General features: G+C 30.6%; 1 protein-coding gene across 3 annotated transcripts in view; it reads left to right on the top strand.

Moving 5' to 3' along the window:
• The window catches only part of Coq6 (ubiquinone biosynthesis protein COQ6, mitochondrial), an 83,984-nt gene that overhangs the window by 59,653 nt on the left and 12,269 nt on the right, over positions 1–12,062 (top strand). For all 3 annotated transcript variants that reach the window (XM_085816950.1, XM_085816948.1, XM_035358132.2), the window contains 3 exons: positions 1,768–1,883; positions 2,103–2,269; positions 9,445–9,497. In XM_085816950.1, coding sequence (XP_085673076.1) covers positions 1,768–1,883; positions 2,103–2,269; positions 9,445–9,474 — 313 coding nt within the window. In that variant the 3' untranslated portion in view covers positions 9,475–9,497. The remainder of the gene's footprint in view (positions 1–1,767; positions 1,884–2,102; positions 2,270–9,444; positions 9,498–12,062) is intronic.

The following is a 12,062-nucleotide window of genomic DNA, read 5'->3' as shown; positions in this document are numbered from 1 at the left end:
TTCAATTGTTGTTTCTAGAACTGTTGCTTCTGGCTAAGAAATCATTTGTCTTACTGCATAATTTCTTCAGTCATGTAATATTCATTATCTTTTTTCATTTCTTATAACTTCTGACGTTTTAATAACCCAAGCAGCTGCTGATTCTCCTCTGGATCAGAATCAGTGACATCTTTTGTTTTTCATAGTGTTTATTCTGTTAGTCGCTTCTCTTTCATGACTTTCAGTTTTTTTTTTTTAGAGAGCTACAGATTTTTTCACTTCACTGATGTTTTCAATTTTAACAAAAACTTTTGCAGATTTATTACTAACTTCTTTGTCTGCATTGTCTTGATCAAGATCTGAAATCTCATTTCCTACATCCAATGTCTTCAAATCTAGTTTTGCAAGCAAGTTGTTTGTTTCAGCAAGACGTAAAGGTAACTGAGATTGTGTGCTTTTCAAATGCTGAATCAACATTGTCTTCATCAGGAGGTTCTTTAATTTTTGTGTCACTAATGAAAGGAATTTTTCCCGATTTATCTTGATGAAGAATCATATTGAGGAGATGGAGCATACTTTTCGGCCCTTGCTGCTGCTCAGCTATGTTCTTCTATAAACTGTTCATTAGCAAAATTTTTCAAAGAGTCTTCATTATCATTACTTCAAATTCCCCAACATTTATATCTCGGCGTTGCATATGTATTTTCCCTTTGTTAGGATTACTCTTTTCCCACCACAGAAATCTGAGGGATCCTTATCCATTTCATTAATTCCTTTCTGCAAAAAAAAAAGATTTGCTAACATCAAATTAACTGCAAGGTTTTCAGTCTGCTCCTAACATCCCTTGGCACGACCCAAAACTGAACAAAAGGTCGTACTTAAGTCTACACAATTTCCCTGTCCTTAGCTTACAAGCTACAGCTGCACCTATAAAACTTGTTATAATAATTATAAATATAATAAAACTTGTTATAATTAAGTTCTTTGGCACCAAGGCAATCTTCTACATGTATCTCCATATCAAACAGATCATCTTCACATTGTTGTGTGACCAAACGCATAGTTTGACAAATTGTAGTCTTAAGAACATCAAAATTACAATGGTAGTTGTCACTGATATCAGAGAGGTAAGCTTTGCAAACATTGTGCTCAAACTTCCAAATAAAGAAGGTTTCAGTTTTTCCTTTCTCATCGGCATACAGCCGACCCCCCCTTTTTTTTTTTTTGCAGTGCTTTCTTATAGATGGGACCTTTGGGAGGTGGAGTCAATTATTGTATGGACTTTTAAGCTTTTGTTGTCACCCCTCAGAACAACAGTGATGGTGTGCAACAGAACACTTGGGAGTTGAAGAAACATTTTTGAGGGGCACTTACTTGAAACAAAATGGATGTATAAATAATAGACACACGTCTTGGAATACTTGAAAATGAACTGCTGCCATCCAGAGAATAGATAAAAGAAAAGCTGTGTAAGGTTGCTAAGAACATGGTGAAAAATTTAGCAAATAATAAGAACTTGAGAGATGCCATTTCAAACAGGAAAGCTAAATCTCATAGATATGTACATTTAATGTGCTCTAATAGGTTTACTTTTAAATTAAATATACTTTGTATAATTTTCATAAAAAATCCTTTTTTTGTTATTCCTTTTTAAGTTTATATTAATGTTAATTTTTTTCATCTTTTTAATTTGATGATTTATGCATAGGTAATATAAATATAACAAGTTTTTTTTTTTTTTTTGCTTTATTTTCCAATAAAGAATTAATGTCATTTTTGCATTTGCAGAGATTCTGCTCATCGAGTGCATCCGTTGGCTGGTCAAGGTGTTAATTTAGGTTTTGGTGATGTAGAATGCCTCACTGAATGCCTTGAAACTTCAGTTTATAATGGAGAGTGTGTAGGTTTGTAGAGATTGTTATGTAACATGTAACCTTCTTATAAAATATGTAGTTCTAATTTTTGCCACTTAATTAATAATTTAATTGAAATGTGTCCCAGTAGGCTATTACAAACTAGTATTTATGTATATGTTATCTTCTGTGTGTGTTGAAATTGTGTAATTGTAACCTTTTTTCATATTAATATTTCATTCATATACATAAATAATCGGTATTTTTTAGGAAATCTGGATTCCTTGCTGGATTATGAAATGAAAAGACAAAGGCATATTCTTTCAACAATGCTTGCAATAGATGCTTTGCACAGGTTGTACAAGACTGAATTTACACCTATTGTTTTGATGAGAAGTCTTGGTGTTACTGCTTTAGACGTCTTACATCCAATAAAGGTCAGTGGAGAAAAATTACATTAGAAAATGAAAAATTATATTAGAAAATGAAAAATGTTATTCAACATAAATAATATTTAAACAGATTTTGTAATTTTCTTATGTAATTTTTTTTTACATATATGTGTTAGATTAATAATGTATGTTAGACAACTTCATATCTTGCATTAGAAACTTAATTACTGTATTAGTGAAAATCAGTTTATGCACTGCTTAACAAAATTAAAAGGAAATCTGAAGCACTGATTATTATTATTATATTATTAATAATCTTACTGATTAAAGTTTTAACCATTGTCCAGTGTTTTAATTATATATGTTAATTAGCTGTAGTTGAGCATAAAATTGAACTTCTGTACATAGTCTACTCATGAAATATGCAATTTAGGTGACTGACAATGTACTGCATAATGAATGCATGTTCAAACACACATTTATGTTGTTGAAAGTGAATGTGATTTCTAAGGGTGATCAGTATTCATTAGTTATGACTGAAAGGCATCATTTAGTGAAGGAAAAAAGAGGCAGTATAATTGATAGACTTGTAGGGGGCAAACAGAAATAAAAGTGGCTCAAGATCTGAATATCCCTTAAAACAGCGGTTCTCAACCTTTTGACTAATATATATCATTTAAAAAGAAAATGAAAAACTTTAGTACCACGACTACATTTTACAATGATTATTTTTCAATTTCTCAATGCAAATATTAAAAAAAGTATTTTGCCATTTGCACAACCTATTGGCTATTTGTATTAAATATGCACACATAAAAAATATTAGATTAACAATTGGTTACCATTTTAATTATCGAAATTTAAGTTGTAATACCTTAATTCTAAAACTTAGTGTTAAATTTGGGCCTGTTAAAGAGAGTGTGTGTATTGAGAATAGGGCAAAGCACACTAGGGCTATCTGCCTAAGGGGAGGGATGCCTTTCGTGGAGGACTTTCTAAGGGAAACTGGCTCGTATACACGTTACACATGGGGAAAACCACGAAAACGCCCATGCAGCCAGCCCGTTCGCGGGAATCGAACCTCGGACCGAACTACCAGTGTTCAGCGATTTTACCGCTCGGCCGCTGGTGGGCCCTCCTGTTAAAGAGAGATCAGTTTCTTTATGTGTGGTCTTATTTCACTTAATTTGAACCATAAATTAGGATCCACTTTTAATTTGGTTCTGTTGTGCAAAAGGCAATAAAAATTTAATAGCTTATTTGAAATGGCTTTAAGTTCTTTTTATTTGATTCAGCCAATGTTGACAAATGTGGTATTTTTAAAATCTTCAGTTAGAGTTCAATCGCAGGAAATTTTTGTCAATTATTCTTTTTTTTCCACAAGATAAAATTTCAGGTACATTTGAAAAAATGCATTTCTAATCCGATTTTCTTTTTTCATCATCCTCAGGAAAATACATGCTGAAATTATTTATCAATGAAAAACAATGATTTTTAATGTCGGATGCTAATTCTTCTTTTATTTTCAAATTATTTTTGGTTAGAAAACTTTCTAAAAGTGGTAAAAAGCTTAAAATGTTATTATCTAATTCTTTGATTATTAGCTTGAGTCTTTTTATCATTGCATTTATATTTTCTCTAACGGTGAACAGATTAACATTGTGTCCTTGTAATCCTAAATTTAATTCATTTAACTTTCCAAAAATATGAGCTGAATGTGCCAACCATAATTCACTAAATAAACATTTTTGCACTTCAAATTTTGAATCACAGAGGAAAATTTGAATTTCTTATCAAAAAGACAATTTAAAACTTTGCCTCTGTATAACCACCTTATTTCAGAATGTAACAAAAAGGTTTCATTTTCACTGCCCATATCTTGGCATAAAATGGTAAATATTCCTGAATTTAGAGCTCGGCTTTTAATAAACTTAACAATTTTCACAGCTTGTTTCAAGACTGTTTTGGTTATTAAAGCTTCATGATAAATGAAGTAGTGAGTAACCTGCTGTTAGAGACAGCAAATCAACGTAAAAAATTATTTTGTTTTAAAATAAAGAAATATGAGCCTGGAAATGGTGGTGACATAAAGCGTAGATATGTTAATAAGCTGATTAGCTCTAAAAAGATTAATATGATAGTATTATCTTTTTATAGGGACTTATTTTCTATTAAATATAACATCCATTTTACTCCATTATATATTTAAAAACATTATGATAAATTTTGTTATGTCTATAGCTAAAAGAATATTTGTGAAAATAAAAATGGATTATTTTGCTAAAGTGTTTGATCAGCTATTGACCTTGTTAAACGGGATGTTGGGGTATTTAATTTTTGAATTTAATAGTTAAAAATACTTTGTTTCTTTGCACCCATTCTCTTGTGCACCACTGGTTGAGAATCGCTGCCTTAAAATATTATATCAGTAACTTGGAATCACTCTTTAAGCAATGAATTTGTTATCTGACAGCCAGCTTAGAAGAGGTTAAGAGCAACAGCTGCATCCAAAGACTATTTTTTATTGTTGGCTCAAAGAAACTGTGAAGCAACTACAAGAAAGTTGGTTTTAAAGGTTTAGGTTTTAATAGAAACTAATCAGCCATTCTGTTGCTGCACGAGGTTGGACTTTATGCAAGAAAAACCAATGATTTATGATCTAGTTATTTGATCTACCAAAATGGTATCATGTTCAGTGGAGCCAAGAGGAATGGAATTGTGCAATGTTTTTTATTGATAAGTCCGGATATAATCTGAATTGTGAATCTAGTTGTGTATGGGGATGTAACCTGAACTGTGATCTAGATGAGGAGAGAGGGAGGATAAGGAGGAAGATACAACTTACTTAAGATCTTGTTTCCATGGAAGTAATTTCATGATTTGGGATAGAATCTTCAAAAATTACTGTACTGAACTGCATAGTTTTGATGGATGTTATAAAACGAGTCACAAATATGTGGATGAGATCTTAGAATAAGGCTCTTTAGGTGTGCTGTTGGCCTAAATGTTATGCTAATGAATGCCGGTACTAATTTGCAGCAAGTAATTCTAGTGTCAGAATGCTTGAAAATAGAAGATATCACTTAAATCATGGACTTTTTAGTATGACTGCAGCTGACTTGCAGTATACCATCTGTGTTTCCAGATCTACCAGGAATCTGAATAATGCAGTTTCACTAGACTTGATTAATAGTTTTGTAAACTCTATGAAGTCAAGATAAGAGGTTTGCATTTCTGTCATAGGTAATCATGCACCATATTGACACATTCATCACAGCAATAGTACTTTGTTCCCCTCTAGTACTTAATTCCTTTAGAATTTGGTTATTTTATTAAAAAATAATTAATAATCAGTTGTAATCAATAATAATCTCTGTAATGGTTTAAAACTTATTCATGTGTACAGACATGAAATAAAAAATAAAATTGTAAGTCTTGCAGAAAGTTAGAATTTATCTAAACTATGATATTTTTAAAAGCAAATCACTACATATATATATTGCAGGCTTTGATGTCTGTGTATTTCACACTTATAACTTTTTTCATCAAATTTGGTGGGAATTACACATGACACAGATTTTGTTTTTGAGAAGCTTATTTTCTTGGGGAATGCTTGTGTAATAATTGTGTGTGTGTTAAAGCATGTCTGTATATTAAATCATGTGTCTTTTGCCTAGAAGTTTGTCCATGAAAGCCATTACTGTGCTTTCTGCATACTTGCTGGTTTCTGATACAGTGATTTGCATAACTTTAATGACAAATAAATGGAAAAATTCCATTGGTTGTAAAAGAGGCTGAGAGGTCTGTACACTCAGAATGCATTATGCCTCTGCTACCCTAAAAAATAATGTCACCATTGCTATGTGTACCATCTCTGCGCCTTTCATGATATGATGGCGAAGCCATGTGAAAATTTAGGTTAAACTAATACAATGAATAATGATTATATATTAAGTCAAACAACAAAATATGAAAATTACCAGTCTCATCCTCACCACTTTCTGAAATATTCTCTTTTATTCCATCAACTTCACTATTCAGGCCTGCAGCACACTGAAGTAAATCCATATTTGCTTCATCTCTTTATGAATTTTCTTCTGTTCTGTACCGTAACTCATTCCCCTGCTAAGTCCACAATTACCCTCTCCATTTGAGTCAACTTCAAGCCCTTCTTCAGATAAAAGATGTTTCATTACCTCACCAATTGAAAGGAGTCTGTGTTTGCTATTTTTTTTTGGGGGGGGGGGACTTAAAAAAAGTAAATAAATAAATATATATAAAATTAACGAAATTCACTAATTTGCATGATCCTTGGTCTCAAAGTGCGTGCAATTACATTTAGTTTTTTTAATTTGATATGTGTTTAAAACTAATAATATAGAATGTTGTATAATGCATAATCTTTTCGATATTTGCTGATAAAAGTATTTTTAAGCATTTCCAAAAGTTCAAGTTCTGAAATAAAAAGTATTAGTTAGCATTCTTTTCATTTTATTGTAAATATTTTTTAAGAAAAATTTTCTATTTTAAATATTAATTAAAAGGCCAAGCACAAGATTTCATACAAAGTGTATTTTGCTTTTAAAACTTATAAATGTAATTATTTGCATATCCATTAGCATTAACCCTTTCACTATTCTTTCTGTGGAAATTTAATTAGCCAAATGTAATCATTTGCATATCTATTTGAATTTATAATATTTTTTTATAGAAATTTAATTAAAACAGTTTACAATTTCTGCTTGTTACAATTTCCTTTCCTTTCCCAGGAGAATTCCTTGTCAGCATAATTTTAAGTTTAATGTAATCTTTCCACTCTTCATAATTATAAATTCATTAGCATGTATACTAAGACATGTGTATTTATCTTTTGATTGTTTAATGTAATCTTTCCACTCTTCATAATTATAAATTCATTAGCATGTATACCAAGACATGTGTATTCATCTTTTGACTGTTTAATTTTTATCAATGCTGGTATGTCAGCACTGATAAAATTAAACAGTCAAAGGATATGAAACATTTAAATGAGTGAACATATAGTGAAATATGCAACATTTAAATGTCAGGAAATAAGTATTCTAAAATATATTGTTATTGTTGTCATTGTCCTTGTTTGATTTCTGTCTCCCCCCATTCAAACTGACATTTATTTTATCAGGTAAACCATGTTAAGAAAGAATCCTGAAATCACCAAGCTATCAAATTATTGATGTTATTCATTCATAATGTCTTAATTTTGACTTATGCTGACAATTCTGGTGGCTAGAAAACAGTTTCTTCCATGTAATGCAGCAGCATTTGCAGAATAATAACCAAGGTATAGCAAGCATGCAAAATTGGTTTGCTGTAATGACAAAAAAAGGTGTAACTGATCAGTTTTCAATTTCAGTAGGGATTGCTTCTTCTTTTTTTAAATTTTTTATTTTCACATTTTAAGTATTAGTTAAACAATAGAGCTTTGTTTGCTATGAGTTAGCTTTGTTATATTTTAAGAATACTTTATGTATTTTTTTGACTAGCTAATACTTTGCTTGCTACTCTTACAAAGTACCACCCAAATTCAATATTAACTTCAAAAAGAAATATTATATTCCAATTAAGTTTCAATGCAAATCAAAAATTAATTGGAATATAATATTTCTGTACTTAGTTTATATTGAATTTGGAGGATACATTTTCCCCAAACCTTTATATATATAATTAACGTGGTTTCAGGTTCAAAATAGATTGAATGCACAAGTCCAATAAAAAGTTAATAAAATTTATTCTTATCATAAGAAATTTAGCAAAGTACTGAATTTTTCTTCAAAGATATTTGTACAATATCACACTGTAGTTATATTTTAAAATACTAAAACATTAAGTAGAACACAATCCAAAGCACAGAGAAAGATAATCTGATCTCACCATGAATTCGCTACAATTAACAAATACTAAGTAAACAACTGAACTGAAATATTTCTCTCCAGCTTTTTAATCACTCGCAAGAAAGTTCTCGTAATTTCTAGAAAGCAAAAGAGTAGAATTATGATTACAGCTTACACAGTACTCACATTTATTCAGTTTAATATAAATTGCGAGATATCTATTTATTAAATGTTAAATGCACATGCTCCTGTATTTTTACTTTTCTGGTATAGCTTTTTCTTAAAATATGTCTCGCGCTGCATTACACGGGATATAAAACAATTTCAATTATAATTCTACTAAAAATGCGTAACATTATGTATTATGTGTATGTATGTATGTTGTATACGTATGTAACACAAGCCATGTAGCAATTGTCTCATTCTTTAATGCTTCTTATAGTGAAATACATTTACCTTAGTGATCCTATAGCAATAATTTAATACATTATTTACCATATTGCTTAATATAATTATATACAGTACATAGTCTTTAATCCGGACATCCATAATCCGGAATGATCTATAATCCGGACCTCAAAGCTACAAACTTTCTGCGCATGTGCATAATACCTTTATGCATGCACATAATATGTTTACGCATGCACGTTTAATGTATAACCGACGGTATAAGCTAGGCTAAAATTATCTAATTATATATTTCAGTTAATGTTGCAGATTGCGTTGTTCCTTAATCTTCTAATTGGATCCGGCTTATTATTTTTTGCAGACTGTTAGAGCAGTTTTATAAAAAGGAAGCTTAAATTTTCGATTATGTCACAAAGAGTTTCCAATTCTGGAGCTGCCAAAGGATCTACAAAGCGAAAGCATGTTCCGATGTACCGTTTCCGATAGTGAAGAAGTGACAGAGAGGTTATTGAAAATGAAAAAATTTTGATTGACAAGTTAGTCGGTATTCTCAACACAGCAATTACAGGACTTGAACAGTGGAACTGAACAAGAAATGATGTCTGTTTACAAAATTAAACAGAAAGTATTAGCACAAAAAACGAAGCAACTTAAACAACTTACATTGAAAGAAATGTTTAATAAAGTAAACAAATAAATATTAAGCTTTTTTTTTTTGTAAATTTTGATAACCTTTAGGTCATAATTATTCTTTATTTCATAAATTATGGTTTCATATTTTTAATTTTATAATTTCTGCATGCCATCTTACCAGATTTAAATTGATGATCTATAATCCGGAAGAACCCCTAATCCGGAATCGCCGAAGTCCCGACGAATCCGGATTAAAGACTTTGTACTGTATAAGCTTATCTTAAATAGTTCATTATTTTTCTTTTTCAGAAACAAATAATGCATCAAGCATCCGGTTGAATAAGGAACCTGTGGAAGTAAATGTAAGCAAAAGTAAAATGTTTATCTTTGAATTGTGTTTTATAAATTTTTAAAATGAATTTTAATGTAATTATATATTACATTTATCTTTGGTTATTTATGATTTTTTAATTCTGAACTGTAAATATTTTTTAATTATTGCATATATTTGATAAATTTATTGGATAAAAATTCAAAATATGAAATTTAAAAGAGTTTTGATCTGACAAGTTAAAAAGTTCTAAAACTTATTTAATTGAAATACTTACAAAAGTTATTTTCTGTTTTGGCTTTTACATATATATATAAACTGCAAGTTATATAAAAATAATTCTTAAATAAAATTAATACAAATTATTAAAAAAATTACAATTAAATTTATCTCTAAGCAGTTAAGTATTTTAAGTTTCTTTTCTAACCAATAGAAAATATTTTTGATTTTATATTATTTTGCTTTTGACTAGTTAAGATTTTGCTAAATGTTACATTAAGTTCATGATAAATATTTAAAAAAAAAAAAAAAATTACCGTAGTTATACTATTGCATATAATGCAGTACAGTTACTTCTCTCTATCTACTGGTTTAATATCTCTGGTTTCTTTTTTCCATGGTTCAGAGTGCTGAGGGGGGAATAAAGTGATGTTACTTTCGTAAGTTGTTATTTTATAAATGCTAGCTAAGCGACAAGAGTATATAATATAACCTAAATGCAGTAATTCAAGTTCACCCTATACCAGTGGTGGTGAACATTTTTGGAGTCGCGTGCCCAAAACCTCTTTGATTAAATCCCCATCGGAGTGCGATTTACCATGTTTTGCCAGGCACAGTGAAATTTGAAAGCTGGCCGTTGTTAGATGGTTTGTTTTAGAAAGATAATTGCAAAAAACCAACTTTGTGGCAATTATAATTCCTCATTTTCCCTTCAAAAAACACCTTCCGCTCAGCTTCATCGAATTCGACAACAATCATTTGGTGGTGCTTACACATCTGACACTAGATGTGTGACACACAACACTTTCCCCACTTTGCCATGTAACAAGTAATATGATTGGCCCAAACAATTGAAACATCATAAATTGGGTCAATAAATATGTATATCATTTCTGTGGCGCTATATGAAAATCTTATATCTAGGCTTAGGCCCTATGTCAGTGGCATTTTGCCATAAATAAGTGAAACGTTCAAGAACAAACTAAAACACTTATTTAAATTACATAATATCTTTTTATTGTGATTATTGATTAAGAAAGTAATATTTTAGTTGCGTGCCAGCTGATGAGGCTCTGCGTGCCGACTGTGACACGCTTGCCATAGGTTTGCCATCACTGCTGTATACTGTCTTTCCATGCATATGCATTTTTATTTTGGTCAAATGTAACTAAATATGGAGAATGAGAAAAATGGTGCTTGTGGAATCCTGTTATATATTTTAAGATTACAGAAAATTTCTCAAAATCTGAATCACAATTCAGTTTGATGATCATAAATATGTTGGTAAGGAATTTTGGCTGTCAATGTTCAGAGAGTATTTAATCTGTTTTTAGCTTATCTTATTTCAAAATTGGGTTCATTTCTTCTTTCTAGCATTATTTTGCTCTCATAGATAACATGTTATTACAGTTGTCGTGCTTTTAAAATTCTTATTTACTCAAAGATCCCAAAAATGTAAAAGTAATAACATTAGTTTAGTTTTACTTATGTACTATTAGTGCTGGAAAAATAAATAATTTTTATTTATACCAGTCTCTGAAACAGTATATAGTGCAAAGTCCAAAATCCACACGTCCATTATCTGGAATGATCTAAAATCCAGACCTCAAAAACACCAACTACGTGTTTCTCACAGGTTTTATGCGTGCACATTTGATTCTTCCTTCCATGCATAATAAAACATCTTAATTTCACTTTGACTAAATAAAATACCTTGTTATTGAAGAAACGATCATTTTAGCATAAATTTGTAAAGATTTAAGTTAAATGCGCTAAAAAATGTTGATGGGAAAAAATTTACAAAAGATTTCTTTCCATATGCTAAAAATGTATTTTGGTGATGATACTCATAGACCCAAAGATTACTTTTAGGGTCATTTGAATTAAGAATAACTGATTTTTTATTATTAGTTATTCACATAAAACCAGAACCAGTGCCAGGGCTCATATGGCCACACCGTGTCGCAGAATTTTAGGACCCACAGAAACTGCATCAGGCCAAAGAATATGTATTGTTAAGGAGGAAAACTTCTCTGCAACAGGAGTGGCTCCATCCAAATGTAAACAGTTGCATATGCACCAAATATCTGTCACCAGAGCTCGAAGTCTGCATCGAAGTTCGAAGGTCATATTCATCAAGAGTTTCTAAAACAAGTATCGTTTGAAAGAAAATATTTTTTCACGCAATAAAATTAATTAATGGATTAGTTATTTTGGGTGAAAATCTGAGTTTAAATTATCGCAAAAAGTTGAAGAAGAACGTTTTTCTTTAACACGTGTTCCTCAATTTCCTGTGCACATCGAGAAGGGGGAAATTCTTGCCGCCAGGTTCCATCGCCAAATCCCTTGGCAAATTTTCCCTCCACTTTTCAGCGGC

The sequence above is a fragment of the Stegodyphus dumicola genome, chromosome 5, assembly GCF_044657685.1.
Source record: "Stegodyphus dumicola isolate Sdum_Otavi_A_Nest chromosome 5, ASM4465768v1".
Lineage (NCBI taxonomy): Eukaryota > Metazoa > Arthropoda > Arachnida > Araneae > Eresidae > Stegodyphus > Stegodyphus dumicola.
The sequence above is the reverse complement of the archived record's forward strand: the minus strand, read 5'-3'. Positions and strand labels throughout refer to the sequence as shown.